This window comes from Cariama cristata, unplaced genomic scaffold (genome assembly GCF_000690535.1).
Source record: "Cariama cristata isolate BGI_N322 unplaced genomic scaffold, ASM69053v1 scaffold5085, whole genome shotgun sequence".
Taxonomy (NCBI): Eukaryota; Metazoa; Chordata; class Aves; order Cariamiformes; family Cariamidae; genus Cariama; species Cariama cristata.
The window spans coordinates 1-14979 of record NW_009616839.1 but is presented as its reverse complement, the minus strand read 5'-3'; the positions used below and the strand labels follow the sequence as shown (position 1 = coordinate 14979).

Sequence of the window (14979 nt, the reverse complement as noted above, 5' to 3'; positions counted from 1 at the left end):
CTGCTGAAATCCAAGGGCTCCATATCCAAAACATAGGCTGTGTTTGTCACTGCTCCAACCGATATGAGGTCGTTACATTCTTGACCATAATTACATAGAAATTCATAATTAAGATTAACCTGGTCTTTGCCAGCTTGTTCATCAGAGTAATAGCCATGGCCGTCTATGTTAGATGCTGTCTGTTTAAACTCTGACTGAAAACTTAACAGTTTTAGAACACTTTGTTCTAAAATCTGTGATTTCCTGCATGCAAACAGCCAAAGAAGCTGACTGTGCTTATGGCAGATACGTGAGTGAAGGCATCACCCCACCATCAGTGCGATCCCCCTGGAGCTGTAGGACCCCTGCTAACACTATCGCGTTTGGGGAGCTGGGGTGGGCTGCACCCTCGCCCAGCCTGCTCCACATGGCATTTGTGGGATGAATGACAAACACTAATGCCATCTAGTGACCAGAAAAAATGCGATGTGGATATTTTATAAAATGCCACGGGAAATTTTATAGCCTCAAGTGAGGCAAGCCTTGGGGCTGGGAAAGAAGGAGATGGTGCTGGGGAAAGAAATCCCTTTTCCCTGCTCTCCCAACCTGTTTCTTCCTTCATTTCACATAACACGAAGTGCTTCTGCAGGTAACCAGGGACTGGGATCTCCCGCGTGAGGCTTTATAGATCCCAGGGGGAGCAAGGCATGGGCTTCCTAAGCAGTTCTGTTAATTGAGGAGCACAAATTCCCCAACTTACTGCTGGATCGTGCAGTACAAACCCAGTGCCCAGGGCAAGGTGACTGCAGGAGGGGAGATGGCTTGTCCCACTGCTGACGTGGACATCACGGACAGAGACCCTGGGGACTAATTAAAGCTGGCAGCATGGGCTGTGATGCAATGCCGTTCCTGCAGCTTTCAGCTTAGCTGAAAGGGGGCAAGGGACGGCAGCTTCTGTCCTGGCAGCAGTGTTACTGCAGCTCATATGACCTGGCACTTTTTTTTTCCCTCCCACCAGCCTTGTTTCACTCTCTTGCTTCTGTAGGCGATAGCCGTGCATTAACACGCTGGGTTTCTGCGTGAGTGGCTGGCTGGAGATGCTGTTGCTTTGTACCTAGTTATTAATCCAGCCAAGTCACAGTGCCACAAACCTGGAGGAATTAGTTTGTGCTCTGCATTTTAAAAATGAAGGTGAAGTTATTTCTGACTGTACTAGCTTACCCTGCTTGGCTAAGCTGTCATCGGCAGGTGCGGATTGCCTGGCATAAGGCTGGTGGTCTCCTGGGAGTACTTTGCAGCTCTGATCATTTCTCCAACTCCTGAGAAATGCACAGAGAGAGAACTTGGGAATTAAAAGTTTCCAGTTAAGGAACTTGAGGGCTGAGATAGCTGCGATGAAGTGCATTATGAATGTACCAAGATGCCAGGCAACACCCCCAGAGAGATTTGGAGAGAGGTGTGGGATGTACCCAGCTGCTGAAGGAGAGTAAGCAGAGCACCCAGATGTGAATAAGCTCCTTCATGGGATATTTCTGAAGTGCCACAACACCAAAACTGGTGCCAGCACAGGCTGGCACATTGCTGGCCGAGGGTCCCGAAGAGGTGCCCCCCTCACTGGGTACGCAGGTCCATCAGCAATGCTCTGCCCCAAAGCCAACAAACAGGTGTTTGCTCTGCTCCGCGCTGCTCAGACTTAACCCTACTTCCTTCAGAAAGCCATTTACAAGGGTCCTTGGGGACTTGTTGTTTTTCTATCCCAAATGTAAAGGTACCGAATATGTTCCTATTGTCTAATTTACAAATGTTTTGTGTTATCTTTGCCGCTTCTTTTTCTGGATTATCCTTGTGTCCCCCTGCCTTTCTGCCCTGGACAATTGAGAATTGGCAGTGTGCCTGTAGCATTCCTGTTTCAGGGCCAAAATGAGAGTGAGAATAAATGCTTCTAAATATTGTATTGAAGCAAAATTTACTCATAATAGCTCTTCGCCTGGCATTACACTGGCAATTTCATGCAGGTTTTGCAGGAGGAGGGAGCAGTTTTTAGAGGCTGGAAGAGCCATGTGCCTTGGGGAGTATTTGCTGTGTGAGTATAGTGGGGAGAAGGGCTTCACAGATTTGGAGGAGTGGTCCTACTTCTGTAAAGGGACTTTATCCAGCAGTCTGTGACAACGCTGCGTTTTGTAGATTTGCTGGCCCTAAATTCTGTAAATATCCCTGTCAACCAGGAATTTAGCTGGAGGTGGCAAAGGTAAAGACTTCCCCGTGGGGAGAAGGCAGGTCTGCTTTACCTTGTGCTTTTGAGTAAGACATCTTTTAGAGCAGCCAGCCGACCAAAACACGGTGTACGTCCACACTGTTTTCTCAGCTCAATAGAAATCCTTCAGCATTATCACAGCTCCATCTGTTCTTTTTCCTGAAGAGATATGGAAAAGCAAAAAGCATTTAGGGTACTCTTTTGCCTGAAACAGTTGACATAGAGACATATTGCTACTATTTGGCATCAGCAGGGCAATAGCATCTTGCAGGAGACAAGCAGAACAACTTGCAATGAATAACTTGAGCTTAGTACTAATTTTCTCTTTTCTCTCTCCTTGTAGGGATCCTGTTTACGATGCTGGTATTTGGACCAGCCTGTGGATTTATCTTGGGCTCCTTCTGTACCAAAATCTACGTGGATGCTGTCTTCATTGACACAAGTAAGGGGAACTGAGTTTGGTTTCAAATCAAATACACTTATGTTGTATCATTAGGACAAAAATGTTGATGCTCACAAGCAGGAAACTGCTTCTCGTTCCATCTTGAGTGCCTCTTGCATGTATGGGTGTCACTTTTAGAGAGGTTTTTTGACTTGGATTCAAAAGTTTTCAACTCTATCCCCATAGATAACAGATTCATAGTAACTAAAATTTATTCCTTTCCATGGGCTTTTCTGCTACGAGTTGAGTTTCTGCCCAGGTCTTAGAGAACACCTTAAATATCACTGTGGCAGGGCACACCAGCTAGCCATGGATGTAGCCTTGCCAGGGGAGCTGTGTCCAGAGCACCGGATGAAATCTGGAGAGCTGCAATCCCCAGGACCTGGGAGGACCGTCCAGGCTTTTTGATGGAGGCACATCAGTAAGACCCATGCCCACCACCTTCAGTGAACAAGCCTATTTGGATGGACAGATTCAGTCCCACAGCATTATTGCTTTTTCCCAAAGCACTGCTAATTGTTTCTCACTTTGACTCTGCATTTGAGTTAAAGCAGATTGTTTGCAAATTGTCTTTTTGTTCATTAAGGAAAAAACCTGCAAATTCTGCTTCTATTGCTACCTGCACTACGTACCCTTTGCCGTTAGAGGGCAATGTGTAACAGGCTGTTTGTTGCTTCTTAAGCTCTTCGGCTGTAGACTGCAAACCTGATGCTTCATTCTTTTCCCTCAGTTATTCAGATGCTTTTTCTACAGTTCTCAGCTCCATCTGATCCCACGGGCTCTTATCCTGCCGCCGGGATGTTGTCCCCTTTGAGGATGCATTCCAGTTCTATGATGTTATAAATACATCATCACAGGATGCGTTTGGATAGAGTTGAACCTTGCAGGACTCAGAACAGAATTGTGTAAATCTGGAAAAGTGCTACTGCCTTTTCTTGGTCTTGTATGCACATGGCAGCTGAAGAAATCTAAATAATACTGAAGGGGCAGGAAAGAAGTATCTTTTTTGATGGCTGAGACTTTTAGCTGTGGCTTCGTCAAACACCACATGGCCCCTTTTCATTCCTTGGCTTTAGCAAAGATATGCCAAAGACTTGCTTGGTCCTGTAGGCAGAGGAGCTTGTTTGAACCCTGTTACATATTTGACCATTAAGTATAATTTACTCCAAAATATGAATGTGCAGAAGAAAAGATTTTTTCTCCTAGTAGGTGAAGCTGTGGAACTCCTCACCGTAGGGTGTTAGAAGTCTATAAATGGATTCAAAAACAGCTAGATGAGTTTATAGAAGAAAAAATTAACATGACACCAAATCTAGCTTAGAAAGCCCCTGAGCCACAAATCACAAGAATAATATCAGGTGTACATTGACTTTATTGTTGCGGACTTTCTGGGCATCTGCAGCTGGTTACTATCAGAGGCAAGATGCTGGCCTAGCTAAAAAGTTAATTTCATGTGATCTGGCCATTTTTAACATAAGACATTGATCTGTATTTACAGCTCAAAAAGCCCCAAACAAATACAGAGCCACGGAGGAGAATGGTGGAGCATTATTGCTGAGAAGGCTGGAGGGGCTGTGGCTCAGCAGCTTATAGAGAGGGTATAGTGCTTTCCAGCTGCAGGTCCAGCTGGCTTTGGCCGTGGTCTGTCGCTGTCATGCAGAGGCTGGGGCATGCATGGCCTCTGTCTGGTTTTGTGTTTTCACGTTGCAGCTCAGGGTGGCATGGGGAGACCGAGCTCCAGAGGGTTGAGCCCTGTCCTGCTCCCCATTTCAGGCAGGAGATGTGGGATGCCAGGGCATGCTGCTGCGCTGCCCTCTGTACAGGACCTATTTTAGGAAGGGAATATGAAGAAGACCTTGGTTTATGTGCCTCCTCACTTGACTGTGTTCCCCAAAACCTGAAAAAAATGCACTTCAGATAGGAGCAAGTAACAGCAGAAGAATCCAATCCCTCGAAAACCCTGTTTTTCAGACTTTTATATATTTGAGAGCTACGTATTCTTTTCCCTAAGGAGAAAAGAGTTTCCTTCCATCTATGCTTGAGAGACAACTTGATTGCCTCACTTGAGACAGATTTTTCAGAGTGGCGGTAACCAGACAGACATTATGAATGGAAGAGCTTGTTATTCCAGCTGCACGAACCAGAGTCTCCCCCGGGACTCAGCTCCAGCTCTGGGCACCCTCCACTGGCTTGTGGAGCTGCTGTGGTAGCGTGGCGACTGTTAGGAACATAGTTTCTTTTATTCTGCTACTTATTTTTATTCCCCTAAACTTACTCCAGAGCCTTTTTTTTCCGTATCTCCACTGAGTGATGGCCTACAGGATATTCTTGCCTTTTACTTTGCCTTTCTTATTTTTCTGATGATTTCACTACCTTTCTGAGCCCGTTTGATGCAGTGGGTGGGTTTCTTTTCCAATATTTAGGACTGTTTCACCCTCCACACAGTCACAGGTGCCCGTGAAGCCCAAATGCCCATCTCTCCTTTGCTGAAAAGGGCTGTGAATTCAAAGCAGGGAGAGCATTGACCTCCTGGAAAAAAAGGGTAAGCTGGGATGGAGATGCAATGTCTTTGTGCTGCTGCTTCTCCATGCAGGTCTTTGTGCCAGTAGATATGTCAGCTCCATGGGCATATTTGACCTTCTGGGACAGTGATGTCCAAAACCTCGGTGCGAGCACAGGGGACACTGACTGGTATGTGGCAGCTTCCTAGAGCTGACAGAGCCGAAGATGCTGGAGAGAAGCTCTGATTACAGAGTGTCGCCAAAGTTGAATGGACCATCTAGATAGACAAGGTGATGGGTTGCTTGTCCTAAGGACCTCTTGGATGTGGAGGTCATTATGCACTGGTGGCTCACACGGTATGGGTATGAGACACACTGTCGGTCCCCACCTTGTGTCTGGGAGCCCCTCAGCAGCCAACAATGCCCCCAGCAACCACCTTCCAGCCTACAGGTTCATTAGCACTGTCGTCTTCCCCTCCCCACACCCAAGCCACTGACACGTGTGTGTGTGCGCCCTTGCAGGTAAGCTGGACATAACCCCGGACGACCCTCGATGGATCGGTGCATGGTGGGGAGGCTTCCTGCTGTGTGGTGCCTTACTCTTCTTCTCGTCCCTGCCGATGTTCGGATTCCCGCAGTCCTTGCCCCCACGTCCGGAGCACGCCGGGGAGAGCGAGCAGGCCATGCTTCCCGAGAGGGACTACGAGAGACCTAAGCCAAGCAATGGGGTCCTGCGGCACGCGTTGGACGGGGAGAGCAGCACAACCTGCTTACAGCAGCTGCGAGGTGAGACACTGGCTCTTGTCACGTTCTCTGTCAGAGTCAGCAACAGGTTAACAGCTGGTTGGATTTATAATTGATCTCTGATTTGGGCTATCTGCCTCTATCCTCCCAAAAAAAATCCCCCCCAAAACTCAGTATCCAGTCCTTAGCTTCTAATTATCTCTGGCATTGTCCTCATTTTAAAGAAAGACTTTGTTCCACTTGAAAGATTTGAGTTTTTTTTAAACTACAAAGTTTCAGAAATGTATGATAGTCCTGTAGAGCTGATAAAAAATGAAGGGGAGCACAGTTGCCAGAGCAATTTGTGAACTTCTCTCCAGTCTACTGTCCTGCTCCCCTCTGCCTCCCGAAACAGAAAGCGAGCCAGCAAGGGCAGTTAAAAGAAACTGGGAGCTCCCAGCACCTGAGCTACAGCTTAGTGCAATCCCAGATACAAAGCAGTGAGTCCTGGACACCACCACAGCTCTTAAACTGGGATGGGGAAGAGGTAGATACCAGCCCAGGATAGCAGCAAAGTGGCGGGGCAGAGCATGGCTTGTAGCAAATTAGAATAGAAAACCCCACGTCGTGGTGATGGAAATGGACCTGGCTGTAATTAAGGTCAGCTAAGGATCCAGCATTTTGTGGGAGGGTGTGGGAAGATATCCCTTCTGTAGGCTGCACTGGAAAATCCTTCATCTGAGAGGGTGGTTCTGTAGCACTGGTGGTTGCTTCCCACTCTCTGTCACTGTGGCAGAGCAGGTTTCATTACTGCCTAATGCATTTAGATAAACAAGAACAAAATCACTTACTCCCTGTGCAGTTGCCTTAATTAGGAGTTGAATGAGGTGCGGGTGTGAAGAAAAAAGAGACTTTGGGGGAATAAGTGTTTTCTTAAATATAAAAATGCCTTGAATAGTTGATGTGGTTGTTCATTAAGGGAAGGTCAAAGATGTGAAATTTTGACTTGATGAGAAAATTCAAAAGAAAGGTAAAGGGATAAATTTTTTGAAAATTTGTCAGTAAAATTAATTTCTTCATCCTTTCATCCCTGTTGGAAGGATTTTCTCCAGTTTGAGGAATGGGTTTCTCCCATGGTACACCCATCTGGATAATTCTGTGGCTTTTGTCGTGGACTCATCAGAGCATCTGCTTCTGGCCGCTGAGTTTTTGGAATGGGCACTGGAAATTTTTGCACATTTTCATACAGAAAAATGAAAGAATACAGTATGTCCCTGCTGCATGGAGGGGCAGCAGTTCTGCTCGATGATGGTGCTGAGCAAGCTGAGTTTCTTGCGCACAGGGAGGCCAATGGCGGGGGTTCCTATGGCATCTGTTGCTCATGGAAGTAGAGAAATTAAACTGCCACATCCATATGCTTCAGAGTATTGATTACATCAGGAGACATCACAGTCTTCCACATTAGCCTTCTCATTGCAGGTAACCCCATTTCAGATCAGTCAGTATTCCAGAAGTCTCTTTGTAGATGGACTTTGAAGTACAATTTACATCACATCAAATAAGACAGGGAATGACCTTTTTAGTTATGCCTTTGAAGCTGTCACAGATGACACGGTGTCGGTAGCTGACATCTCCTTTCAAGTCCCTGGCTACTATTGTCACAGTCCAAATGTGGTCAAGAATCATGTTTGCAAAAGTGCCTGCCTGGAGGAGATGCTCAGACTTGTGCTGCAAGGGAAGGCAAACGTGCCTCTCTTGTTCCTGATGAGCAATGTTTAAGGTGGTGGGTTGTATCTTGCTGTATATATACATTATTTTGCCAGCAGCTGGAACATATATATGCATTCCTTTGTGGTGGGACCTAGTACCCTTAATCTGTTTATTGATTGTACAAAGTTTCCTTTGGGGAAAGTCACTGTTTAGCCTTTTTCCTAGGATAAAAGGGACTGATAGTTACATACAGAGGTTAAAAATATATGTGTGCATGCATTGTCATGTCTTCTGTACTATTATGGGCTTTGGAGTTTACGTGTATGTGTGAAGCTGAACAGCAGAGGATGTACCTGCAGATGGGGTTGGGGGTGGAAATGCTCATTGGGGTTTGTGTGGCCATAACTCTGATCCCTTTTTAGCAAGTGTTGTCTCTGCAGCTCAGTCCTGGGCAGGTGTGTGCCAGCCATAAGTCCATATCTGTATGGAGGTGTGGGTTGTCCATCTCTTGTGCAGTGTGGAGAGGAAGAGTTGTTTCTCTGGACTGTGTGTAAACACTGTATATCAACAGTGTGTCTGTAGAGGCAGAACTGAGTCTTCTTTTTGGCTATTGAAGGAATTTGATTATTTTATGTTTTATTTTGGTTTTTTCAAGCCATTCAGTGACTGCCTCAAGTGAGTGGACATGGCAGGAGAAGAAGCGAGGCGGTGTCAGTTGGAGACGTGCTCCCAGCTGGGTCACGGCTGTCAGCTAGCGACATGGCATGGCTGGCACGTGGGAGGATGCTCAAGACACTACAAGATATGCTGAAAGACAGTGAGATGCAGGGCTGGGTGAGATTCCTTGGCTTTCTCTAGCCTTGGCACACAGAAAAGCTAGGACTAATATAGAAGCAACCTGCTTAAAGTATGAAAAAGTCTTTTACATCTATATCAAGGTCTAAAGAGGAGGGAGGGCCCAGCTTTTGGGAAGCCACAGCATCTCTTCCTGTGGGGTATTTTCATGCCGGGAAAAGAAGCATCCTTAAGAGGAGCTTCGAACTTGAAGCGAAAATTGTGCCTTTGAACAGCACAAGGTGAAGAGGCAATCAAAGGCAGCAGAGGCGGCAGGTGGCTGCCATGGCATCTCTGCACAGGGGCATGGCAGCTCAGGCAAGAAAGCTTTGGGACAGTCCTAGGAGGTGCTTACCATTGCTAAACTGGCATATGAATGCTACACTGCTTTACCTGATTAGTATTTCGGTTAAGCAACGCAAATCCATTTGGGAGCACAGGGAAGTGAAGGATTAATAGCAGGGAGAGGATGGATAAATGCTGCCACTGCTCTTTGCTCTCGGCTGGCAGCCTGGCAGGGCTTTTCCAGCCCTGTGCTCTCCGTATGGTCTGTGAAAGCACTTCAAGCGTGGGCTGCTGCAGTCCTTGCTGTCCTGGGGGCACAGCTTTGCTTTCCTGCTTCTGGGCTGCCTTGGGAGCCTCTCTGCTATTTGGTGTCGGAGATGATGCTCAGCTGTGTCAGGGCACCTGTGCCCTCCGCTCATGTCTGTCCAGCATCTGCTCTTTCACTTGGTATTAACACGCTGCCTCTAACCCACCACCTGCTCCAGGATGTGCTTGGAAATATTTTGTGAAAATCTTTTTCTTTTTCCATAAGGAAAGGTCATTTCTACTGAATTGAGCGGTCAGTTCTATAAAATTTGGTTTCAAAATGCTTCCTTGGCTTTATCTTTAACACCCCTGAAGCATTCTGCTCTAAATGCATTTTGTTTTGCAATGATTTAAACCAGAAATTCATTACATTCTGCCTGTCTGTCTAGCGAGAGAGGTTAAAAACCTAAAAGGATTGAAATTGATATGGAATCCTTCAGGTTTGGAGAGAGAAGCTCATTCACAAGGAATTAAAAGAAAACTCACTGTGGAATTAAATGAATTTCAAAACTGATAATTCCCTAGATTTGGAAACATTTTGGTTTCTGTCCAGCTTCATTTCCAAGAGCATAGGAGAGCTGGGATGTACAGCTGACAGCTGTCTTGTCTTCTGTTCTGTTCCTTCCTGCTCTGTGTAACAATCTGCTGAATACTTAGAGAGGGAGCTGCTCTGAATCCCGGATTTCTCTTCCCAAAACTGCTCTCTGGGAGCAGACGCATAGTGCTGGACCAGAAGCTCCCAACTGTGCAGAGGGGTCCTGGGCCGTGGAGAGCCTGTAGTCCTCCATGGAAGTTCATAGGATTGAGCAGGATTAGTGACTAACACAAGTAGTTTTAAATTCATTACTCTAACGAGTGGTAGTGACAACCTTTTGGAGAGGGCTCCCTCTGTACCTTCATTCACATCCAGAGCCATGAGTCTTTGGCCCAGATCTAGATGGGTACCAAGACCTTTTTGGATTTAGGTCTTGGCTCCCTACCAACATCTAAAAGGCTTGCTGAGAAATCCTAATCTTAGGTAAGGGGATGGCAGGTGGTCATAAAAGGCCCCACATCAGGTCCTGTCTGTCTCCTTGTTTCCTTTGGCTTGGATTTCATGAGGGTGCAGGCTTTCTTGGCAGGTTCTTCTTGGCTCTTTCAAAGCCAGCATCCCTGTTATCAGAAGCTTTAATTAATTCAGAAAGGCCTTCAGTCTGCACAATTCAGGGCAGAAGCTGAGCCACAGCTGAGGTCAGGTAAAGTGTGTCTGTCTCCGAAAAGATACTGTGCCTTGCCATGGCCTCCATGACACAGGTAAGGGAGGTTTATGTCCCCCTCTGAAGTTGAGCAAAGGTGGTTGCTGGAGGCAAGATGATAGACCAGAAGGACCTGCTTTCCATGCCTGAGAACGTTACCATTGCTTCAAGCTTGTATCTGTCAAGAAGGCTCTCAGACATAGGCGTCATCCTTTGCCTTCCTGTCCTTTGTGACATTAATTTTGCCAAAGCCACGTGGACTTCGGCATATTAAACTTGCCTGAGATATCTCCAGCACCTCTTTCCTTACTCCATCTTCTCTTTTGTAGGCTGGCTCTTTCCAGGAGGTATTTCCTACTTGCTGCCTGCACTGTTTTCTTCATCCCTTATTCCTTAAGCCAGGTGAAGATTTTGCCTTTTGTTTTCTATTCAGATCTGAGGCTTGCTGCCTACAATGCTATTAGAAAGCAGTATTTTGGCTCAACTCTACATTTTGCCTTTCCCTCACTGCACTGTCCTAAGTGGACTGGGCTGTAAACCTCCCTCTAATTTATTACTTTGCTTTCTGTGTTCCTCATCTTTACTGCAAATTGAAAACATGTCTCTGTAGGGTGCTCCAACTGGAAAAAGGGGCCTTGGTGATTGTAATGTTCCAAACAATTCATTTCAAGCACCAACGTGATGATTATAGTTTGTCGTTTCTGGAGAGTAGTTAAACCTCACATAATGAGTTTGCCAATTATCCCTGGTACTCCCTGATGTTTAGTGACAAATCAAAGCTACTTGGTGTACAAGTGTGTTTGCTTGTCAAGCCCGTGGCCGGTCACCCACAGCTGGCCCCACAGCAGGAGGTAGGGCAGATGCTTGATGCCTTGGCACTGGTGTTGCTTAGGGGGTTAAAAGGTTGGAAAGTCAATGGATTGACAGGGGTGTTGGAGAGCTTCGAGACATCCTCCTGAGTCTCTTCCAACACATGGATGGTCTGAAGAGTTGGATTTTTAAGTACTTCAGCAGTGAAAAGAGGCTGAGGTTTCTTGTTCTTCTCAGTGTATCTTGCCATGGCAATGAGAATCGCTTTTCTGCCGTTGTTTCTGTAGCGTATTGGGTGCATTGGGATAAGGATGTTAAATGAGCTGGTCCTTCTGAGCATGAGAGGGTAAGTCTTTCTGTGCCATGTCTGATAAAGCTTGTGGGTTCTCCAAGTAGATTTTTGAGACTCTCTTGAATCCAAAAGACCTTTCCCTTTTCCCATTTGGCGAATGGGTTTCAACCTCAGACTTACAGCTCCAAAGTGCTGCTACAAAGTGTTTAGCTAACCTTTGGGCCAACACGGTGCGGGGTGACATTTATCATGACTTTTGCTGGGATCAGCTCCGGTGAAGAAGCGCCATGCTTAGCTGTTGTGTTCCCCAGGGCTTTACTGTCCCCCATCAGACATTTTCCATTCCCCCTTCATACCCAGCACCATATGCCAGGCAGCTGAAAGCACATCACTCTAGTCTATTGAGAGATTTTTAAACTTCACTGCTGACTTTTAATCTTGTTCCCAGAGGTATTTCACCCCAAGAACTGAGACATATAAGGCAGCAGCAGGTGTCAAATGATTCATCTTAATGGGTGGCAGTAGCAAGATGAAAGGATGTTCATTTCTATGGAGCCTCCTGTCATTTCCCTTAGTGAGCTAGCCCTGGCTGAGGAGATGGTGGAGGCTGCCAGGCATTGCCTGTGTTGCCTCTGCACTCTTTGCACTGAGTTTTGTGTTGTACCCTCCAGCTGGTACAGAGCCCTGTTGCAGTAGGCGGTGGTCAAACATGCAGTGGAGGACAGGATCTGTCCGAGAAAACTCACACCCAGACACACAGGGACTAGAAGCAGTGGTGAAGTGATGGGACTCATAGCCCAACACTGCCAGGCAAGGCAGTCACGAGGGCCCCCTCTCTTGTGTGAGATGGTGCAATAACTCTGCAAAAATTTTGCTGTCCATCCCCAAGTACAAAGGATGGATTTTGACCTTGGTAATGCATGATGGTTGGGTACCAGCCTTGCCAACTTCAGAAATAAATGTCCATGAGCTTTAACTCCCTCTTGCAAAAAGGCGGGCTGTCACTGTTATTATTTGGTGGATAAAGTTAGAAGTAGACCTTTGTGTCTTTGCATTTGAATTGGCACAAAGCTACATCTTGAGGAATCCATTAATCTTGAACAAACTGAACTCCAGAGCACAACAGGCATCAATACTTTAAATATGGTTTTTCAAGCTCAACGCTGCCAAGTCCACCTTTTCATTTTCCCTCCTTTTTCTGGCAAGAAGGGGAATTTCTGTAGGTGGCCACCAACGAACTGAAAGGGGCAGCAGGTGACTTCTGAGATCTATCCACATCTGAATCCCCCCACCATCATTTGTACCTCCCAGTATTTTTTTCTCTTCCCCCACCCCTATTCTACAAAAAATATTATGCTTCCTGCACCTTCATTATGTTCAGAAAATCCTTAGGAAGGAGCAATTTTATACAGCATGGAAAAAACATTTGTGACATAAAGAGATCAAAAACTGTGGAGTCGCCCCTTCCAAAAAGCCTAGATCGAACCTAATTATAACCCTTTCCCTCCCCCCCATTTCCCTCGGGAAAGAACCAAAGGGACCCAAGCAGAGCCTTGACAAAGAGCTGTGCATTCAGTTGCTGAGGCCAGTGCAATTACATTTTGCACCAAAAAAAGCCCTAAGGGAAAACAGAAGCCAACACCAGAGAAATCTGTCATCTGCCAGACCCTGGTACACCGTAGGGGTTGTGGGGGATGGATTTTCAAAATGCAAATAGGGGTCCATTGAGGCTTCACTACACTTCAGCAAGGTGATTTTCAAACTTAATGATTTTCACATTTAATTCAAGGATAAATTAGTCATCAGGTATTGAGACAAAGCAAGGCTCTCTTCTGTACTGGGATGCTCTCCTCTTCAAGCTGTGTTATCTCGGCAATAATTAAAATGTTCGCTGAAGTAGAAAATGTGCTATCTGATTCATTAGCCAGATTTCTCTTTGTAAGGTAATTCGTGTTTGCTTATCGGAAATAGAGACAGACTTGGAGAAGACGACTCTGGACGCTAATGATTCGGGTGGGAGGAGCCAGGGGATCATGAAACTAAAGCAAGTGTGTGGGCATCTTACATAGTGAATAGCTCAACAAGTCCTCTTCCACCCTTGCAGCCACCAAGGCTGGTAGGGTCTGCATGGAAGGCGTTGCTTGGCTGGTGAAGCTCTGGGTTATGGGAACACGCAGGCTAACGTGCCTGTCCCAGGCATGAGGTCCCTTATGCCCATGAGTGGCTGTGGCCTCAGGCTAAGCAGGAGAATTTCAGCTTGCACCCACATGTGCTGCAAGATGTCCCTCAGCGAGTGAGCCAGTGTTACGTGGGAATAAGAAAATGAAGGAAATCTGGATGGCAGGAGAAGGAAGGGCTAAGTGTGAGCTGGGTTAGCTTGTGTCCGAAAGCTTGCAAGAGTCTGTGCGGTGCGGAGTACAGTACTCATGTAACCCATCGGCTGGCTCAGCATTGTTCATGGGGAGCAGGTAGGGATAGGAGAAGGAGAAAGCAAATGCTAGGCTTTGATTGACTTCCCTAGGGGGGAAACAAATGCAATATTGGAAAACATCCTTCAGAATTTCGAAATCATCTGTAAGATGTAAACATAACGACAGGTGACTTCTTTTTGCACCCTTCTGGTATCTGCATTTTTAGATGACGCTGTTCCGGTGTTTCGCTTTGTTGTGGTGTTGCCACATTTCAACCAGCTTGTCTGTGCAAAACAGAAGATTACTCCTGATTTGAAGTGAGTTTGTTCTGGAGGAGAGCGGCAGGGCACCTCCAGCACCTCGAGTAGAGCCTACACAAAAACACCTCTTTTTTCTCTTTTCTAGTGATCCCCAAAGTAACTAAGCACTTGCTCTCCAATCCCGTCTTCACCTGTATCATCCTGGCAGCCTGCATGGAGATCGCGGTGGTGGCCGGCTTCGCCGCCTTCCTGGGCAAGTACCTGGAGCAGCAGTTCAACCTCACCACCTCATCTGCCAACCAGCTCCTGGGTGAGTAACCACAGGGGCCACCAAATCTCCATCATCCGAAGGCATGTAAAAGGTTCAGCACGGCAGGTAGCTGCAACCAGTCTCACTGGTTAGGCTGCCCAAAAAATGACTTGCCCAACATCTAGAAATGTGCCCATGGGAGGGCTGGGCTCTAGCTGGTCCTTGGCAGCAAAGCCTAGAGAAGACCTCTGGCATCCTTTCTCCTCGACTGCGCTCTCCGCTGCAGCCTGCTGCAATCACTTCCCCTATAGCCAAGCATGTTGTGTGAGAAGTGGTATGATACAGCCAGGGTATGAAAGTCCATGGTGGCCCTGAAGTACAGCAGAATTCCTAACCAAACTGGGCCATTTGGTTGCCAAAGACTGCAGTTGCTCACCGAGCGACAGGGCTGTCCATCGAACTGCTTGTCTCATGATTCAGGTATCCTAGAGTTCTCCAGCCCATCTCCATTTGGGTTAGGAAGCCCAGTTTCTCCTGCTAGTTCCCCTTGGACTGGAAATGACGGGATTGCAATCACCAGTTCAAATACCCGAGCTAGTGCAGCTTGGTTGTCTTTCAAATGCCCCTTCTCTCTGACAATGCTATGCTGCTGCAGTTTCATATATATATATATATATATATGTATAT

At 46.6% G+C, this 14979-nt stretch overlaps 1 protein-coding gene across 1 annotated transcript in view; it reads left to right on the top strand.

Annotated features, from left to right (window-relative positions):
- The window catches only part of SLCO3A1 (solute carrier organic anion transporter family, member 3A1), a gene marked incomplete at its 3' end in the record, with an annotated part of 105092 nt that extends 90740 nt beyond the window's left edge, over window positions 1-14352 (top strand). The window contains exons 3-5 of the mRNA XM_009700305.1: window positions 2577-2675; window positions 5699-5962; window positions 14188-14352. Coding sequence (XP_009698607.1) covers window positions 2577-2675; window positions 5699-5962; window positions 14188-14352 — 528 coding nt within the window. The remainder of the gene's footprint in view (window positions 1-2576; window positions 2676-5698; window positions 5963-14187) is intronic.
- Window positions 14353-14979: the final 627 nt, after the last annotated feature.